This window comes from Labeo rohita, chromosome 2 (genome assembly GCF_022985175.1).
Source record: "Labeo rohita strain BAU-BD-2019 chromosome 2, IGBB_LRoh.1.0, whole genome shotgun sequence".
NCBI lineage: Eukaryota > Metazoa > Chordata > Actinopteri > Cypriniformes > Cyprinidae > Labeo > Labeo rohita.
In genome coordinates, this window is record NC_066870.1 from 10,600,627 (window position 1) to 10,622,518 (window position 21,892).

At 39.2% G+C, this 21,892-nt stretch overlaps 1 protein-coding gene across 3 annotated transcripts in view; it reads left to right on the plus strand.

Moving 5' to 3' along the window:
• dis3l2 (DIS3 like 3'-5' exoribonuclease 2) overlaps positions 1-21,892 on the plus strand; it is a 173,990-nt gene that overhangs the window by 97,115 nt on the left and 54,983 nt on the right. For all 3 annotated transcript variants that reach the window (XR_007828696.1, XM_051122472.1, XM_051122461.1), the window contains exons 12-13: positions 15,124-15,231; positions 15,428-15,661. Coding sequence is in view for 2 of the 3 variants with exons in the window: in XM_051122472.1 (XP_050978429.1) it covers positions 15,124-15,231; positions 15,428-15,661 (342 nt within the window). In the remaining variant the exon portion in view is untranslated. The remainder of the gene's footprint in view (positions 1-15,123; positions 15,232-15,427; positions 15,662-21,892) is intronic.

The window sequence follows — 21,892 nt, forward strand, 5'->3', positions numbered from 1 at the left end:
TGTGTTAGAACACAGTTTGTTGCTTATGGGGCTCCATGCTGACCCCTGTCCACCGCTGAAAGCACCAACAGTGGGCACCTTACTAATTCTGAAAACGTCACTTTAGAACTAGTCATAAAGGAACGTTGAGTTGCTTCATTAAAAGCGTATTTTATTGCTGTAGTAAAAGCAGTGTATTATGTGTAGTAGAGTATTATGAGAGAGATTGACTGGGCAAGTGTGATTACCTGCATCTGATACAGCATTCATTCTTCAGCTCAGTCTCATATCAATAAAATGTTAGCTTGAATGTCTGCTGAGGAAAGCTTGATCTTTATTGTTGTAACGTTATTATTCTTTCATCTGTTGAAGGTGATTTCTGATGACAGCATTTGTTAGCTGTGTCAAGCTGTTGTTAAAAGTAAAAATAACTTAGTTTTTTAAGAGTGTTTATTTTTTTAGTCTGCAGACTAAAAACATTGTCTTGTTGCCATCTAATGGTGGAACAATGTAACTAACATCACAATCACAAACATGAACACACCATTTCTCAGTACTAAACACACTATTATTAAATACTACTATTATTTATATAAAATATTATTTAATAAACAACAGCCATCATAAAAGCTGCTAGCCAATTCACTCACATGTACACACGCTGCACTCTGATATACAACATTGAGTTTACATAAACATGATGAGATTTTGCTAAAACTATTTGACCTGGAACAAATAATAGATGGACCATACACTGCCCATTAGACTTACCCAAGACAAATTATATCTCATGTTGAAACACTATAGAGACATCAGAGCCAGTGATACAATTACAAACGGTGAAACGGCTGTTGGAGTTCTGTTGGACTCTAACATTGCACTCTTATTAGCCAATCAGATTCCTGGACCAGAAAGAAGCCTTATAGAAAACTTAAATTCAGCTTAGAAAACATGTTAGGGTTCTTTAGAGATATAATATTTAAAAGATCAGTTACCAAAGAAAAATGTTAAAATTATTCAGCAAAATAAGATTTTCTTATCAAAGTGATTTAAAATGTTGTGATGCAAAAATCACAACATGCAGTACACCCTCCTGAAAGTTACTAAATAAAACTTTAGAAAATTTTAGTGTAGGTTTAAGGCAATTTTTGATCAAAAGTATAATGAATCAAAACTTTTACAGTCAAAGTGTTTTATAGCCTACTGAATCATACTCAGACTTAGTGCTGACAACAATAAAACCACATGAGAGAGAACTGTCAGTAGATTTATTTCTTAGCATAAAACAGGACAATGGTACAAGAGGAATACCAAATTATTGTTTTAAGTGTGAAAATATAGCAAAAGTAACACAGAAATTTAAAAAACAATGAACTTGTGAAAAGGCCCTTAAAATAATAGCCTTTATAATACTGTAAGGCCCCCTTTCATTTAGTGATGAGTGAGTTTTGGCAAGAAAAAGAGCAGGAGAAACCAAGAAAGTGTCTCAGAGCCAGCAAAAGCTGTGAAAAGAGTGACACTTTATCAACACTTTATTTTTACAGGGTAAGATGCAGCCTGCAGAAGTGACACGCATGGTTGTCTATCCACACCATAACTACCTACTAGCCAAAGCACAATAAACTCATTTAGCTTTTTCCAAGTCCCATATTTACAAAATATAGGCTTCTGGGAATCCATACTCTGGTCTCATGAGACCAAGTCAGTCATTTTGAATCTAAGAGCATCCAAAATGTTATGGTTTTGCTAGAGGAGTAGTACAGTAAGAAGTGCTTGGTTCCAACAGTGACGTTCAATGGTAGTAAAGCTGTATGAGCGCTGAAGGTGTGAGGGAGTTGTGCTTTATCAATGCTGTCATCAATTCAAACACCGCTGTGTAATGTCATACAAAATCCTGAAACGGAACATGCTACCCTCTCCTCATCCCCTCCAATGTTGGGCTTTTTTTTTTCAACGTGACAATGAAGATATTAATTCTCCCAAGGTGAAAATCCTTCATTGGGCATGTATTTTACTCAATCTTAACTAGAGGTCGACCAATGTATCTGTTTTGTCAATTAATCGGCACCGATAGATGATTGGCGGAACTATCGGTTATTGGCAAAAATCCATGCCGATAGTTGGGTCCGTTGCTGGAGAGGCTGAGAAGGTCGTCATTATACAGCAAAGTCCCTGTAGTCTTTGCTATAAAGTATGAGAGCGGCCTCAAGTGGCGGAAATCACTGACAGCACATGCTGTTTGTTTAGACACGTGACACTGTACGCTGCACAGAGCGGGACACTTCAAAGGCGGATTTAAAACATCGACAACGAAACGGTGTGTACAGTATACTGTAGTGCAAGTTTTCATGCCATTACTAAGCGATGGATTTGTTGACTAGATGCTGCATTAGTGGAGAAAGGACAGCAGTATACTTTTGCCTGTTTGGTGATTCAAATAAACTCTTGCAGACCGCCGCTTGAATTGAATGCGACACGTCCAGTGTGTGATACCGGATAGCTGCGAGTTCTTCTAGACGCGGTGCTGCACTTTTGCCTGTTGTGTGACACATTTTTATATTTTGATTAGATAACCACAAATGTTCTAGAATAAAAGCAGTTAAATTGTGAAAGTACACAATATCCATATGTATGTAATTTCAATACTGTGGCCTTTGTGTAGATATTTAAAGATGGCCATCTTTTGCTTGATTGTTGACGTAATGGTAACACTTTACAATACCTCTTTCTTCTCCAAAGTGAATTGCATTTTTGAGGGCCTATAAACATGCTCAAACTCAAGAAACTTTGCACATGCGTCAGACCTGGCGAAAATTGACATCTGATATGGGTTTCAAAAGTGGGTGTGGCAAAATGGGTCGATAGCGCCACCTATAAAATTTCAACGGAGTGCACCTCTAGCTACATTTCACATACATGTGTGTACAGAGTTTCGTACATGTAACACACCAATACCTACAAAAAAGTCTCCTGGCACAACATCCGAAACCCAATATTGAATTTCCTACACGATTTTTGTGCAGTTTTTGCCATTTTCAGGCCTCATACTTTAATGAACTCCTCCTACAGTTTTAATCTGATCATCTTCAAATTTGCTGAGTGTTATCATAAGGCCTTTTACGATGCTAAATTTCTTTCGTCGAAGGGCGTGTCCCTGGCGGCCTGACAAATTTTGATGTTTCGCCATGAAAAAGTTAATGTAACTCAGGCAAACAATGTCTGATCTGACTCAAACATCACACGTTTGATAAGAGTCATGTCCTGAACACGTTAGTGCCCATATTCAGTTATTGCCATAGCGCCACCTACTGACAACAGGAGGTAACATGTTTAACACTGTTACAGACTCCTAGCAACATATTAAAAAGCGTTAGCAAGTTTTAAATAGGCAAGTAACATGCTAGACACATGCTAGCAACACTTAGCTAAGAGCTAAAGCATGCTATTAATACAAAGAAAAAGGAAATTGCTGTAACTTATGCATACAATGTCCAATCTTCCCCAAACTTAACATGCAACATGCTACAAACATAGTAAAGCATGCTAGCAACACTTAGCTAATTTGCTAAAGCATGCTAATAATACAAAGAAACAGAAAATTACTGTAACTCAGGCATGTCCAATATGCCCCAAACTTAACATGTTTGATAAGAGTCCTGGCCTGAACACATGACCATGCCCATATTCATAGTCATAGCGCCACCTGCTGGCAACAGGAAGTGACATATTTAATACTGTTACGGATGCCTAGCACCATATTAAAAAGTATCAACAAGTGTTAAATAGGGTAGCAACATGCTAGAAACATGCTAAAACATGTTAGCAAGTGCTAAAGCATGATATTAATGCAATGAAACAGGAGGTTACTGTAACCCAGGCATGCAATGTCCAATCTGTTCCAACCTTAACATGTTTGATAAGAGTCCTGGCCTGAACACATTTATGTGCCAGTATTCAGGTATAGTCATAGTGCCGCCTACTGTCAACGGGAAGTGGCATGTTTAACACTGTTATACCCTATTAGCGATACACTAAAATAAGCCATTGAGCATTAAACTTGCTAAAAACATGCTCAAACATGCTAGTAACACTTACTAAGTGTTAAAGCATGTTGTTAAAGCCATGAAACAGGAAGTTGTTGTAATTCATGCAAACAATGTCCAATCTGCCCTAAACTTCACATGTTTGATAAGAGTCCTGGCCTGAAGATATCTACATGCCCATATTCGGTTATAGTCATAGCGCCACCTGCTGGCAACCGGAAGTGACATGTTTAACACTGTGATGGACTATTAAAAGCACAGCAAAATATGCCATTTTGTGCTAAATATGCTAGAAACATGCTAGCAGCACTTAATGCATGCTGTTATTGCCATTTAAAGAGGAATTTGTTGTAACTCATGCATGCAGTGTCCAATCTGCCTCAAACTTCACTTGTTTGATAAGAGTCCTGACCTGAACACATGTAAAGGCCTATATTTTGTTATAATCGTAGCGCCACCTGCTGGCAACATGAAATGACTTGTTTTACACTCACTTAAACATGCAATGTCCGATCTGCCCAAAACTTCACGTTTGATAAGAGTACTGGCCTGAACATATCTTAAGGCTAATATTCAGTTTCAATCATAGTACCAACTGCTGGCAAAAGGATGTAACTTGTTCTACATTTAACATGTTTACATGTTTTACACTTACATTAATGACTGACATGTTCTTCGTATATTTACTTTATTTAAAGCATACTGCCCACTGTTCTCTGTTTTCCTAAAACCGGGCGGTGGTGAGCCAGGTTGCAAGGACCCTTTCATCACTGCTTGCAGCTTTAATGATCAATATATAATTAATATTAATATTTTTTTATTCATTTACAAAGTATGGTAGAGCAGTATTTATTTTCTGTTCAGTATCCATTTTAAAAACTATCGGTCAATTAATCCGTATCGGCCAGTGTGGTCCAACCTAGTTATCGGTATCGGTAAAATCCAATATCGGTCGTCCTCTAATCTTGGCACTCTGTGGGGGGATTCTGTACGGGCGAACAACACTCCCTACTGAAGACCAGGAGGTCATCCTCCAGGAGTTAAACAGGACAGATTTGACAATTTGTCATGAACTTGTAGACTCAGTGCCAAGAAGTGTCAGAGCAGTATACTTGGAGTTATGGAGGACTTATTAGATACTATAGTATTACACTTTGTTGAATTAAATCTAGTGTGTACTCATTTCTGCAATCCTTCATTTAAACAAAATCGGCTAAGTTACTTATTTTACAGATATTAATGGCATATATATTTTTCTGTTTTTATTAAGAATTTAATACATTTCCATTTTGCCATCTTTCTGTGAATTGTTAGTGATCATTAAGAAAATATATCTTTCATATTTATTTAGAGGGGGTGTGCTCATTTATGCTGTGCACTGTATATATAAGGGACTTCTTTTTACAAATTATTCAGATGTATAGCAGCAAAACTGTAGTAACAAATATCTAATTTATGTACATGGAATTATTTAATATTTCAGCGTGGTGCTGTAATGTCACAAAATAGCAAAGAACATCTTGGTTCACTCTGAAATCAAAAGGAAAAATTAAGAAATGTTGGAGAAAATGTTGACAGAGAGTACAAATATGATTTTAAATGGTCTTTAAAACATTAAGATTTTAAAACATTAAGAGTTAAGTTGAGATGCGTTTAGGCAATTGTTAGAAAAAACTTGTTTGATCTTAGTATTATGTTTGGACTATAAAGTTTTAATAAACTCAGCTAAATATTCTGGTACCATTCCATGGAGTGCTTTAAACGCATTAACGTCTTATACTGTATCCTAAATTGTACTGGTAGCCATCCTAAAGAAGATAATAAAGGAGTAACATGATCCCTTGTCCCAGCATTCATTAACGTCCTTGCAGCAGCATTTTGTACAAGCTGCAAGCAAGTCATGTATACAAGTCCCAACGTAAAGAACACTACAGTTATTTAAAAAGGAAAAAGTTTCTTCCAGGTCACTGGCTGACAGCATTGGTTTTAATTTGGCTATTGCCCTTAAATAGAAGCAATTATGAACCACGGCCTGCCATATTGAATTAAATGAAAACGTTTTTTCACTACTCCTACAAATTTTACCCAATTATGTCCAAGATCTCGGGTCTCATTTATAAATGTTGCATATGCACAAAATGGGCATATAAATAAGCAATTTTCCACGCACGTATCTGGATTTATAAAAAGTAAACTTGGTGTAAATATGTACACACCGTATGGACATTCTAGACCATGTGTACAAAGTCTTTTGAAGTGAGAAAAGTAATGAAGTAAAGTATTTTAAACTGTTTTCATTTTGATATACATTTGCATTAAATATTCCACTCTAATGAATGGAGATAAGCACTTAAATTACATCGAGTGCATCCACTACAAATATGTCTAAATTCATATTTTTTGTCTAACTTTGATCACTTTTCCTGTGGCATGCTATATTTTAATGACAGCAAAGAGTGCACAATAATTCATATTTATTCTAAACTGCAGGTCTTATGTTATGAGAATTTTTTTTTTTTTTTGTTAGCGAGAACAATGCTCAATGATGCGCACTTACTTCGATGTTATAGCGGGCACTGCTGGATTTGGTGGTTGATCCATTGTCCAGTTTGAATAGGTCCAATGATAATAGCTTACTGTAAAACCACAGCTGCATGGAGGTGTTGATGTTGTGTGAAGACATCTCCACAACATTATGAAAAATACCACTGTATTTGAAGGGTACAACGTGAAAAAAATGGTAAGATTTGCATGTTTCCTTTTTAAAATACTTTAAAATACACCAAGTCAGAAAAATGTACACTGTAATAAATATAGGCCTATCTAATCTGTTTTCACTCAAATAGATGTTCACCTTATGTTTACCTTATCAGCATAACTGCATAAATCTAATTTGATTTGAATTGTTTAAAACAATCGAAATACTATTTGGCAACTGCAAAAGGATTAAATTAACTCTGTTCTAAAATATATCAGAGAATGTTAAACCGTTATGTTTTTATAGATATTTTCATATATTATAAAACATATCAAGAATACTGGATAATTTTTAGCAATAAAAAAATTAATGTTTATGGCACAAATAGGATAATAGTCTGTATCTTATATTTCCTTAATGTTTTGTTGTATATGTCGTTAAATACCGTGTCACGTGGATGGGTAATATGCATGGAAATGATATGCAGATGAGGTTATGCATAGTAGAACTAGGCGTTTCGGGGGAGGAGACGGGGTGGATATGCGCACATGCACAATTTTCCCCTGACCAGGATTTATAAAGGGATTTTTAACACAGGTTCTGGCATACAAATGGTTTTATAAATCTGAAAACTGTGCGTAAGCAAAATCTAGCTTTTGTGTGTACGTACAGTTTTAGGATAAAAAACTATGGAGAGTTTTATAAATGAGATCCCAGGTCATATGATCTTTTGACCGAGCCGCACAGAAATGACTGAACAGATTTTTGACATTCACTACCGTTCCCGAGAAATCCCTCTGCAAAGTAGACTGTGCCTGTATTTGATTTATGTTAGATAGCTTAGCATGCTAACCAGTTGTCATTCTTTCTAATGTGGCTCTTCAGCTATCAGGTTAACCATAAGCTACATTAGTATTAAGTTAGCTTAGCATGCTAATCTATCTAACATGCTAAGTCATGCTTTTGGTGAGCTCAGTCTCGCACTGAAACCTTTCCTTAGTAGCCTGGTGAACGTGCATGAGCGACTAGCTCAGTGTGTTGTAGCATCTGGACCAATCAGACATACATTAATTGTTACATTTCACAAACAGTCTTTAAACCCAACAAGCCAGCTATATGCTGGAGCTCTGGAGACAACCCCCCCAAAGCAACTTCACCCCAAAAGGGCTCAGTTGCCAGGACGACCATGTGATAAGAGGTTTTATTGCCCAGAGGAATGCACGTTTGCCCATGCTACATTTGCCCATAGGAAAGACACAATGCCTATAGAAATAGACTCTTTCCTATTCATTCACAGACAAACCTTTCTTTGACCTTCCTATCACACATCGCCCAGGTCATTGTGTACAGTATTACTGCATTGTATTTTAATTTTGTCTGTTGTATTTGTATTTGTCTTTTCTACTGTTTTATGCATGCGTTATGATAGATGACTAGTCGTATAACCCACCTATGCCATGTTTGGTCTCTTTGAATTCGTATTTTGATGATCTAATAGATGGTGTAAATTAGATGTTGATACCTATGCAACATATTAGTGTTTTAAGAAACCTTAGTTTTTGCATCAACACCCAATCGAATTACATATGCAAAATACCATGCTCACAGACAAAGAGTCGTAAACTTTCCCTCCAAAGGTGAAAGTTACCATTGGTTCGTGGATCTCCTGGAGGCGCAGCCTCCAGAGAGGTTAAAGGCATCAAATGATTGATCGCCTCTCTCTCTTCACTTCGCTCTCTTGTGGAAAACTCTCTGCTTGCTGCCCGTGTGGAGGAACCCACGGGGAGCCTGAGCCGGCACAGGACGTGCCCGACGGGCCCAAAAGGCCCCAACATTCAGAGCTGTGGCTCTCGACCACAAAGAGCCAGACATTTCCACTTAACCCTGGAATTCATCTTCATGACTCGCCTCAGTCAGTCAGTGTTTTTTTTAGAACCTAAGAAGATGAGCTAGAACTCTTTGGAACATCTCTAAGTTGCGCCAGGCCTTGCGGCCTTGTCTTTCCATTCCCCAAAGATCACAGGACTTTAGTTGGGTCCCTCTCAGCTCTTGGTTGTTCTTCATTTTTCACATGGGTAGAAACTCCCAGTCACCATCAAGTCAGAACATCTTTGGAGTTCATCACTCTTCAGACCCGGAAGAACATGATCGCGATTCCAAAACCACCACTGCTCCAACCATCAAGACTTTCAGCCGAGACTGCATTCTGACACTTGTTCAACGACCAAGGCAATGCAAGTATCGTACATTTAACTAAACAAAACAGAGGTTTAGTATAAGCTGTAGACAGCACTGATGGTTTAACTCAGGTGGTTAACTGACTCTTTTCATAGCTTTATTTCCTTGTCTCTCTCTAACTGCTTCTCACTGACCATTTCCCCCATGTATGAGTGATTTCATGTTTGTTTGTTTGTTTTGTTTGTTTGTTTGTTTGTTTGTTTGTTTAGATTAGATTAGTTATGTGTTAGTCTTTCGTTAATAAACTATTGTGCACAAATTACATGAGTTTTGATTCTGATTCTGCCTTGCAAATTAATGTCCCTTTACGATTCCAATTCAAGCTACATGCTCTAATGCAGTGGTACTTTAAGAAAGTTATTTTCTGTGGCCAAGAAAATATCACTTCTTAGAGTTGATATAAAAATTATACTGAATGTTCGCTGGACGAACAGATTAGTTGATGGAAAATTTAATTCTGCTACGGTTACTACTGGCAACTGATATAAATGATTGTAATTGATCATAATTATTTATATACATTTCCCTTTGAGCTAAATGGCGACATATTAATGGTGGAGAACACGGCAGTCGATATCAAACTTGTGTGTTTGTCTCATAAATTTTATTAACGTCTTATACATGCAGCTTTTGATAAAGTCAGATAGACTATAGCTTGAATGTGCCCTACCACGAGCAGTAGAAACTTGTTCAATGCTATAACACATCTTTAAATCGTACGATAAGAAACTAACCTGATATTAGCGAAGAAATCCTAATTTCTGTAGTTAGTAGAGCGTAAACCTTCTCTGACGAAGAAATCTCAGATTAGCAGCCCATATAAATGGTACCAGAATAAATTCATCTAAATTTGGGCAAAGAAATCCCCATTTTTAGCTTTAAATGTGCAAGTGTTCTCTGACGAAGAAATCTCAGATTAGCAGCCCACATAAATGAATAAATTCATCTAAATTTGGGCGAAGAAATCCCCACTTTTAACTTTAAATGCATTAGTCTTGTCTGACAAGGAAATTTCAGATTAGCGGCATTAAATAATCTGCATGACGAAGAAATCCCACTTGCATTGATACTAAAACAGCGACGAAGAAATCTTGCTACAGTATAGTTATTCTAATGGTGATTTGAGCGATGTTCCTCATTTCTCCGAATTAAGGCCTTCTTGTAACTATCGCATATCATTGTAATCATGAAGATTATGCAAATGAATAGCGAATTAATGGTGTAATTCTAGTTTAGCTAACTAGGAATTTGCCATTGTCTGTGAAGTAAATGTGCTGTTTTGATTTGTGAATGAAGTTGTATGCGAAAAGTCATAACTGACTGCGTGTAAGTTTCCCATGCCTGTTTCACAGCAGCGCAAGTTCTGCTCAGCTTGTTTGTTGTTGTGAACGTGCATCGGTCTCTTAGCAACATCTGACCCCGGAAGTTGAGAGCAGCCTCTTCCGGTTCATTCTGATAACAGCATACACATCCCAGACCTTTGTGTAAACTGAGTAGAACTGAGTGTAGCCAAAGCTAACTCTTTAGCAGGCGTACAGGCATATAAGCTAAGCCCTTTACCTCAACTGTTAGCTGTTAGCATCCGACTAACATTTAGACATGCGAGTGTAAAGTGTAATGTTCAAGCCACTTCTCTCCCCCCCCATCTCTTGGTTTCACCTCCTGTTTGTGCTGTAACCTTCTGTGTAGTTAGGTTGGCCCTCCTCACATACTTGGGTTTTAACTGTTATTTTATTTTGACTTTGTTTTACCGCTTTTTGATTTTATTTCATTTATTTACCTTTGTTTAGCTTCAGTGTACCAGTTCAGCTAAATTGATTTTTAATTAAGTCAGCAATTTAATTAAATCAAGTTATTTACTTTTCCTTTAGTTTCCTAAAGCTATTAGGAGATTTTCATTTTTCTATCGCCTTATTGTAGTTTATCTGACCATCACTATCTTCCCTCTTGGTATAGGATTATAGCAGTTCTAGCAACTGTTGTCCCCTTAATGAGCTGTACAGGTCATTAGTAGACTAAATCCTGTCTCTCCTTATTCCTTAGCAGTCAGGCCTGCTACATGAGGTACAAGTACCGTTCACCAAGCCATAGGCCCTGAGAAGACTAGAAACACCTCCTAGTGTTTCTACTTATTTACCTTGAGATGTTTGATGCGTCCCTGCTAGCTTAGCTAACAGCCTCCCTAGATTTATGACCCTACTGCAGCATGCCTTTGAACAAGGAACATCTGCGTAGTCATATCTTGTATCTTAAACTAAATAAGGAAAGCCCTTCCTTCTCCCTCTGTCTCTTTCTGATTTTATTTCAGTTTGTTTTATTTGGTACCTTCATAGTGACCAAACCTATGAACCATCAGTGTTTTGAGTAATAATTTGACTACAGGTAAAGCCTGGTCATTAGCTGACTTTTTGTGCTGGCCCGCACAAAATCTTAGCACCCACACCTCACTAGCTGCCCTAACCAGCTATTCACACCTTACACGGCCTAGAGAGCCGTTCCCTATACAGATAGCTAACACCTCTGTATGTACTTGCATTTGCTGTCTGCATTTCTCTCTCGTGTTCCCACAAGTGAACCAGCATGCCTCAGACATCCAGCAGGAACACCTGGAGACCCTGCAGAGCACTGTGATGGACATCCTTCAGCCTAAAGCAGCCAACAACCTGCAATGGCAGAGAAAGGAACAGCGGAATGCGACACCAGGGGACACCTCACACCCAGCCTGGACAACCAGGAGCTGACCAGCATTATTTTCTCCTTGGCCCAAACCCTCAAGGGCCTCAGACAGGAGGTAAATGAACTGAAACTGCAAGTCACAGAGTTCCAAAGGGAACCGACACCTGCTCAGCAAGAGAAGGAACAGGACAGGCACAAGGAACCTGACAGAATGGCACAACAGAAGGAAATCACCAGTCTTCAGGAGGCTCTAACAGCTGCCAGACACCGAGAGCAGCTTGAAAAGGCCACCAGACAAGATTTGGAAGGATAACTGTTTCACACAAAGTCACTGTTAGAAACAGCATACATGGAACTTAATGAGAGAGACACTAGAGCTAAGGCCCTGGAAGGCCATCTGCATGCAGCCAGAGCTGAAGCCCAAACCCTGACTCAGCAATTCGGCAACATTAAAGAAGAGCTTGACATTGTTCAGAGAGAACTGAAACAGTCTTACAGACTGTGCATGGACTCCAGTAAAAGACACCCTGCTGCATGTCACACAGCCAGCAGTGCAAACCCCCGTACACAGATACAAAGGGGGGAGCCAAAACCTTCTGTCTGACGCTTCACAAGTCAGTTTCCAGAAAACCTCTGCAGCCGCAGAAGGAACAGAATTAATTCAGACGAACTCTGAAGTGACACATAAAGTGACACTCAAAGAACTCAATCGAATGGCCAAAAACATCCCTGCATTCATACCAGAACTTGCAGGAGACCATGACGTCCACGCCTACCTGAGAGACATTGACTTTTTCCTTCAGTCTTGGAAATGTGTGAACTACCGAGATAGACTTTATGTGCTCTGGATCACCTCTAGCCCAGAGGTGCGACGCTTCCCGGCTCGACAGCCAGGACACATCTAATCGGACTACCAGCAGCTAAGACAAGCCATCATTCAAGGAATTCTCAGACCCAGAGTCTGAACACGGACTGATCGCTGCCCTGGCCACCAAGCAGGGCCGGTACGTTTACTACCACAGACTTCGACAAGCTTACTTCGGAGCTCGCAATGAACCCGGGATGAAGGAGGACACCAGCTTCAAGAGCCTCTTCCTCTGAAATCTCCATCCTATGGTGAGTCACCATTTAGGCATTTTAGTCTGCCCTCACTCAAGGCCTATTCAACAACTGCGTGACCTGACACACAAGGCCTTTAACAAGCACAAGGCCTCCACCAAAGGTGTTTGTAAGGCCCCACTGATTCTGAACTGCACAACCCAGAATTCAAAGCAGGCACCAGAAGGCTCCCAGCATTGCCACAATGCCAGGTCCTTCTACAGAAAGACACTAGCCTACAGGGGACATAACCGTCGCCATGGCAACAGACCCAGGTTCCAGACCAACCACTGGGAGGAGCCATGGAAAAGGGCATCCTCAGCCTGCGAACACTACAGTATGTCCAAAAGCAGTCAGCTACATCCTCCTTCAGACCCTTCACACGGGTGCTAAATGGAGGCTGCACAACGACAGCTGGACACACCCACTTTTAAGTTACAGGAGCTGCTGACACTAGCGAAAGAGCTCCTTGAACAAAACTCCACTGAGAATTACTGGAAAGGACAAACTTTTGACTCCTTGTCAAACATAACACAGCATCAGACTCCTCCAGAGGAGGAGCATCCTGCAAAACCAGTCGACACCCCGGAAGAAGCTAGACTATGTTGGATAGAGCAACGGGCCCACATGCCCAACAGCAAAACCTCTACCAACACAACTCAGGCAAGCTTAAGTCAGTGCTGCCACCCGAGCAAAGCAACACTGCCAACATCAGACTTTTAGTGAGGTTCAAGCAGAGCAGAGGGCTAACAACCACCTGCTGCCCTCCTGCCATCATCACTAGGTCAGTCTGAAACTCTCTTCACACTACCATCTCCATTACGATTCCCTGCGACCCTCGGAATCACCTGCCCTCTCACAAGTGAGAGTTCAACCAGTTGTTCCAAACAATACCTAAAGCAACCATTTGACCCAGGCCAAATCACCTCAGGACGACGGGTGACACTGCCACGACACCTGCTGCACAAGCTCAAGGACCTGCACCTTGCTACTGCCTACACCATCACAGCACACCACCTGACAGCACCCCAACCACTCCTAGAGGCATATGATAGATGACTAGTCGTATAACCCACCTATGCCATGTTTGGTCTCTTTGAATTTGTATTTTGATGATCTAACAGATGGTGTAAATTAGATGTTGCATGCAACATATTAGTGTTTTAAGAAACCTTAGTAGTTTTTGCATCAACACCCAATCGAATTACATATGCAAAAAACCATGCTCACAGACAAAGAGTCGTAAACTTTCCCTCCAAAGGAGAAAGTTACCATTGGTTCGTGGATCTCCTGGAGGCGCAGCCTCCAGAGAGCTTAAAGGCATCAAACGATTGATCGCCTTTCTCTCTTCACTTCGCTCTCTTGTGGAAAGCTCTCCAATTGCTGCCCATGTGGAGGAACCCACGGGGAGCCTGAGCTGGCACAGGATGTGCCTGGCGGGCCCGACATGCAATGGTACTTTAAGAAAGTTACTTTCTGTGGCCAAGAAAATATCATTTCTTAGAGTTGATATAAAAATTATACTGAATGTTCGCTGGGCGAACAGATTAGTTGATGGAAAATTTAATTCTGCTGCAGTTACTACTGGCAGCTGATATAAATAATTGTAATTGATCATAATTAATTGTAATTATTTATATACATTTCCCTTTGAGCTAAATCGCGACAGTGTTACACCACAGATCCCACATGCTTCATGTTATGGGTTCGCCACTCAGTGTGACACATGCCCTGGCACAATGCAGAAGTTGCTTCTGTTGCAGGCATTGTGCCTTTCTAAGTATGATTTCATCTCAGTCTATTAAAAATCACACAGTGCATTTTAGAACAAATTCAATACTTTGATTTGATTCAGTTGAACACAGTCTTTCCAGTGGTCCAACAAGATGGGCGACAGGCACTTGACCTGGAGATTGTGGGTTCAAGTCTTGCATGGTGCAACTTGATAAAATTGTAATTTTGTGCAGTTTTGATTCCTTTAATATCCAGCATTGTACAAACCTTTATTCCTCCTGGTTTAGAAATGAATGTTTTTGTCGATACTGTGTTTATTTTCATTTGAACTCATTGTCATCTATAATTCTGCTGCTTTTCATGTTCATTCAATTTCTGTTGTTCTTGCTCTTCCTGCTCTGCACTGCGCTACAGCCCCATTTTATTTTTTTTATTGTTGTTGTTATTGTTATTGTTATTGTTATTGTTATTATTATTATTATTATTATTATTATTATTATTATACTTAAAATTGTACATTAAGTTATCATTTTACATTGATAGAATAGTAGTGCATTTGAATCATCCAAGCAGATTCAAAAACAAATTTTGTTTGTTTGTTTGTTTTTATTTATTTTTGTTTGTTTGTTTGTTTGTTTGTTTGTTTTTTGGCTGCAGGTGATTCCGATGTTGCCACGTCTTCTATGTGAGGAGCTGTGCAGCTTGAATCCTTTGACTGATCGACTGACATTCTCTGTTATTTGGAAGCTTTCTCCAGAGGGAAAGGTGTGCCAGATTACCTCTTACACTCTCAAAGCATACATATATATATATATATATATATATATAAATATAAATATATAAATATATTTATATATTTTTATTTATATATTTTTATTTATTTATATATTCATATTTGTGGATATATGTATTTGTGGATATATGTAAGTATATGTGTATATATATTTTCTGTACTCTTTAGATCCTGAGTGAGTGGTTTGGCAGAACTGTCATCTGTTCCTGCATTAAGATGAGTTATGATCATGCTCAGAGTATGATTGAAGCTCCTGACAAACATTTCAGTGCTGAAGAGCTGCCACCCTATTCCCCAGACCACAGCATCCATGAGATACAAGAGGCCATTCTCAACTTGAACAACATTGCCAAACAACTCCGAGCCCAGCGCTTTGAGGGCGGAGCTCTACAGCTTAATCAGGTGACTGTACCATCGATCATATCTCCGTGGTCATGCTTTATCGTTCTCTTTATCGTTCTCGTAAAATTATGCTTTGACACATTAGTTCAGGGGTGTTATATGTGTGCATACAAACCCACACAGGTAAAATTATAATAATTATAATATTTCAAATTCAGTTCAATTCAGATTTATTTGTATAGCGCTTTTCACGATAGATATCATTGCAAAGCAACTTTACAGCAAATTAAAGTTTTTACAATATATTTAGTAGTAGCTTACTAGTGGTGATTGTCAAGTTGATGTACATATGGCAGAGATGTTTGGTAAAGATCAGTTAATGATGTAATCAAACAGACAAAGAACACACTAAATTAGCAGCAAAATTCGGTAGTGCTGTATGTTGTTTCAGGGTTGGCATCATCTGAAATCCTTTGAGGGGTTGGCACCATCTCTTCCTAAGTGTTCTGGATCCAGACTGAAGCTTGTGAATTCCTAGTTACCACGGGATGTCAATCCCATGGCAGAAAGAGAAAACAAATAGGAACATAATTAGCGTAGCTGCTGTTCAAACCAAGCAAAGAAAGATTTGTTCAACCAGAGTATAGTGAAATTAGATCAAATTTAATTGATTCAATTCGGAATCGATTTGATTAAATGATTCAAAATTAATAGTTTACACTTTATTAACTGTTTGTCCAGCAAAAAGTTTAACTTAGTATATCTTACCAATTCTGGGTGTTTATATTATTCCTGTGGCCATCGGATTATAATATAAACAAAGTACTAGATTGTTATTGTGAGCTAGGTAGCAAAATCTAAGGCACAGGCATTAACTTCACGAGCATAAAAACAAGACAATGTTCTTTTAAATGAAACAAGAATTTATTGAACATTATTAAGATACATGAACTAAACTACTAACACACACACAGACACACACACACACACACACACACACACACACACACACGCTCTCACACATACATGCATACGGTCCAAAGAATGAGAATTACAGAGTTTGAATGGAATCCCAAAATTTCTAGTATCTGCTACTAGTTCTTAAATTGCAACCTGAGAAGACCACAGAAGCAGAGATTTATCTTTTAGCTGCTTAAGGAGATAGAGCACCAGTTCAGCAAGAGATTAAGGAAACCTTGTTTTACTTGCGTTCTGGCCAAAGCAGGGTTTTCCTCTGTGGGCTTGTCTTTAGCGGAGGGAATCACGCCACTTCTGATTGGTTGCCTGGTTCTTTGGATGACGTCTTTGGGAAGCCTTCGGTTGTGATTGGACAGTTGGAAAGGCTGGATGAAGCTTTGGTTGGTTGCTTGGTTACACGGATGATGCTCTTGGAGTTCGGCTGAGAGAGCGAGTTCAGGCAGGTCGAGCAGTTCAGACAGTTCAAGCAGCTCAAGCCGGGGAAGCTTCGATTGGTTACTTGGTTACGCAGCGTGATGAGCTGGAAGTTTTTTGAAAGTTGGAGTTGTGGGGCGCAAAGACGTTGAAGTTTTCACAAAGCTTTAGCTGGTTCTGTAGAGTTCTGGATGGCACAATCATGTAGTGGACAAGCAGGGAGCACTGGAGAGAGCGAGCTCAAACGAAAGGCAAAGTGTTGTTAGGAACATTTTGATTTTAACCGGGCCGATGAAGTCTGTCCCACAAAGTTGTGTTCCAATCGGTTGGTTTGCGAGGCGGAGCTCTGTCCCATACTGTTGCACATTTGTGCGTACCGTAGCATAATGTCTGTCTGTCATGTGAACTTTTCTGCAAGAGTTTGTTAATCCAGTATCTATATTTTGAGATACTGGATTTTAGACTTCATGAGCTGTAAACTGTAACTATCAAAATTAAAACAAAAAAACTTTTGAAATGTTTTACTGTACATGTAATGAATTTAGAATATATGAACGTTTCAGTTTTTTTAAATAAGCTACAAACAAAACTTTTTCACAAAATTCAGATTTTTTGAGATGGACCTGTGTATGACTGACTGTTTTCCAGTGTTGGGCAAGTTACTCTGAAAATGTAATTAAATTACTGATTACTGATTACTCCTTTGAAAAGTAATTAAATTATTGTTCTGATTACTTTATTTCAAAAGTAATTAGTTACGTTACTCGTTACGTTAGTTTTTTTTCTGTACATCCACGAAATTTACGTGAAATAGTGAACTTTTGTGTTGCCTACCATCCCAGCATAAACGCTCCGATAAAATATTTGTTATTAAAGCATGAACATTCACAAACCGCTGTTATTTTAACTAAAAGCAATAGCCTGCTGCGTGTGGTTGCAGAATACACAGCATTTCGAGCGGTGAGTGGATTCTCTGATTGTCCATTGCATTTCAGAAATCAGTATTGTTCAATGCTGCAAACACGTTATAAATAGAAACTCTGCCTATGCTTATGCCTGTTAATCATTTTTGTTTTATATAGCTGTTCTTGTTGCTTTTGTGCAGTACATGAATAGCAATTAATTTGTTTTAGATATTTTATGTTTAGACAGTTCTATTTTGCGGGAGTCCCGCAAATCATTTTATTCTATCGCATCCCGCACAAACACGAGTCTCTGCCCGCCCGCGCCCGCACCCGTAGTCGCCCATCAAGTCTTGTACCGCGCAAGTCTTGTACTCTCTGTTGCGTCGAGTCCACTGCCAGTAGATTAGAGACCACTCTCGCTGGTCTCGACACAACAGAGAGCGGCGCGGTATGACAACAGAAGCTGATGCGTTGCTCTCCGCACCCGGTACGTTTTCAATAAGTTTTAATGTGCCGTGCTGCCCTTTCGGAGGTTTTAAATTGGATATGGATAGTTTTTTACGGTTGAAAAAGGATTTCTTCCCCTCTAATTGACAACGCACAACAGTGTTCTTGCCTTTGACAGAAATAAACTAAAATTAAAGATTGTATTTCCAGCTACAGAACGCGTGCTTTCCACTCTCCATGCTGACTATGTTTTCATTGGTAGAATCCGCCTCACAGGCGCTTTCCAGTCAAAGTAGTTCTCAGGTAAAGGACGTCACGTGTGCTATCCAACACCCTTTTTATAATCTACATGATAAATCACATTCTGTCTGCAATGATGTAACGCAGCGGTAACGCATGCGTGTAACTATACTCTAATTACTCATTTGGAATTATAACGCATTAAATTACTCCGTTACTAAAAAAATAATCAAATTACTGTAACGTGTTACAAAGTAATGCATTACTGCCCAACACTGCTGTTTTCTCAGTTACTCCACAATTCTATGTCTACTGTCGACCTGCAGGTTAAGGATCTTGCGTTGGTAGTACCTGGTGTTAAGTGCTTGATCCTGGGCAACAATGATCAGGCTCTCGGTTTCTCCTTTTAGGCCGCAACTTTTGAGCTAAGCTCGACTGACTTTCTTGTCTACAGTTTGGCTCATTCAGATATTTGAAGAACTTGCTATGGAGAGCCTTCTCCTTCACGCACTTAATCCGATCTCATTTGATATTTTCTCTCAGCGCTCAGCCTTCATCCAGAGAACTCCTGCTCGGCTTTCTGCCCACGGTTTTAGCGCTGTCTGGATGATCCTCTTGCCTATGAGGACCATAGTGTTTGTGGATCTCATCAGAGAGTACTTGGTTTTGCTGACTTTGTGCTTTTTTGCCATCTTCATGAGCTTATCGCTGTCTCGCGATGGTGATTGTGTACTCGGACTCAAGCTCAGTATAATCGGTTTGCATCTGCTTTTGGGTGGTGTGCTGTGCATCATTAGTAGGGGTGTAACGATTCATCAATATGGATCGTTACATCAATATGATGTCTAATGATACGATGCATCGATGCCACGCGTAAAATATTGATATCTGTAGTATAAATAGGCACCTTTATTTTGGCACTGTCCACATGTTCACATAATGTCCGTCCATGCATTATCGCCAACACGTGCAACTTTTATGTTCAAACTCATGTATCAGGACTCGATATAAGAACTGCCTGAAGGCACAAGGCGAGCATAAAAGACACTTGGGATTGTTGACAGAACTGTGTGAGAAGTTTTCTGTGCACACATCTGAAGCACACGGACACAGACAGCCGTGTCTAAACTGAATAGCGAATTTTAAATTGAGCTTTCTTCCGCTTTTTTGTGCATGGATGATTAAATACAGACAAAATTACATAATGCATGTTTTGGCGAATATCCTAGTAAACACAGTCTCACACACACAATTAACGTAATAAAAATTTAGATGGTTGTTTAAAATAGGTATATAATATCATAATATCTATATATCGATCAATATACTCCTGTATCGAATCGTATCGTAATCATAACATAGAATTTTTTTTGAGGTATTGGCAAATATCGTATCGCTAAGTATGAGAATCAATATCATGTCATATATATCGTGAAGAACCATCCAATTTACTCCCCTACTCATTAGCAATTTCCTCATCTCCTCTACTTTACAATATACCATGCCAAAGCAGTGTCCATGTACTTGTACATTTTGTCCTTCTCAAGGTTTTTGATAGACAAACCTCCACTCAGCTAAATGTTGTGGCTTTTCACTCGTACACCTCTCTTGAAAACAACAGTTGCACGTTTGTCTTGTCCAAACTCCATTTGGATGCCGTCACTGAATGTGACATCGATGTGCATTGCATGTCTGAGCTGCTTCTCGTCTCTACCAAAGATCTTGATGTCAGTTTCATATCCGATACCTTGCCTGTTCAGCATGTTCGAGAGGGGTATGAGGCAAAGGCAGAACAGCAAGGGAGACTGCGAGTCACCTTGAAAGATTACCCGTTTGATGCCAGTTGATCCTGTCTTGATGCTGCCTTTCTGATGGAAAAGGTGCATCTGTCTTCCATTTCTTTGAGTGAGTGATTCCAAGATCCATTAGTGAGGGATACTATCAAATGCCGCCTTGTAGTCAATCTTGACCATGCTCAAGTTCTTCTTGTGTTTCTTGGTGTCTCCAGTTACCATCTTGCTAATAAGGAGTAGATCTTTACATCCTCTGGCTCCCTTCCTACAGTCCTTCTGTTCATTGGGGAGGATGTTGTTTGTCAGCAAGGGGTTGTATACCTTCTTGGACAGAGCTCCTATAAGAAATTTTTACAGTGTTGGCAGGCATGTAATCGGATGGTAGTGCTTGGGGTCTTGCAGAACTTTGTTCATTGCTCTTGTCGACGCCAATGGCTTTGTGGCCAGCTATGGGCGTCCCGAGTTCGAATCCCAGCTCGAGGACCTTTCCCAGTTCCACCCCCCCTTTCTCTCAAACACTTCGCTTCATCACCTCTACAATGTCCTATCATAATAAAGACAAAAAACGGCAAAAATAAATCTTAAAAAATAAATAAATAAATAAACTGTTTCCATTTGTCTGATTCACTTGCAACTTGGCGTGCATCATCTAGAGACCCTCATGACAAAAAGTCATTAATTTTTTTTTTTTTTTTGATCTGTGATTCATGCTTGCAACAGGATGCTAAAATGTTCAAAGGAGGTGGGGCGACTTTTACTAAAATGGACTGAGGTATTTTCATCAAACTCAGAACACACATGAATGAGCTCAGTCTTGGGTCAAATTGAAAAAATTGGAGAGTTTGACCATTTGATAGCACTATAATGAGAATAAAACATGAACATGGCTGTAACTATGCACACATTAGTCTGACTGACTTTAAATTTGGCATAGTGTCTTTGTCCAATGTGCCATCCATATCTGTGGGCATCTCGAAAAACATGGCCACCATCAGCCAATCAGTTTTGAGCGCCTTAAGACAATGTTAATAAAGGATAATCTGAAAAAAACTCTATGGGCCCGTTTAACTCATGGCTCTGGTCTGTGAGTAATTTGAAAGAAATTTGCTATTAGGCGGTTTTACGCCTTGTACACTGCCCTCCAAGTTTAAACCAGTAACCAGGCATCACAGCTGGCAAAGGGGCATGTCTGACTTTGACATGTATATATTGCCATTATTATGTAATCAAAATGAAAATTATTATTGCTGGTCTTCAGTAATAATGTCAAGTTACTTTAATGTATTTGCACCAAAAAATAAGGATTTATGTTGATATCATCCAAAACCACACTTTGCCAGGGGTGTTTCCAAAGTTTTGGAGGGCAGTGTATATCACAATGTTTTTACACATACACACAATATTCATATCATATGTTGGATCTCCTTATTCTGAACAAATTTGCCTCAGAACCACTACTATCATTCAAACGGTTCATTAAATGTTTGACATTATATACATTTAAAAAATAAATA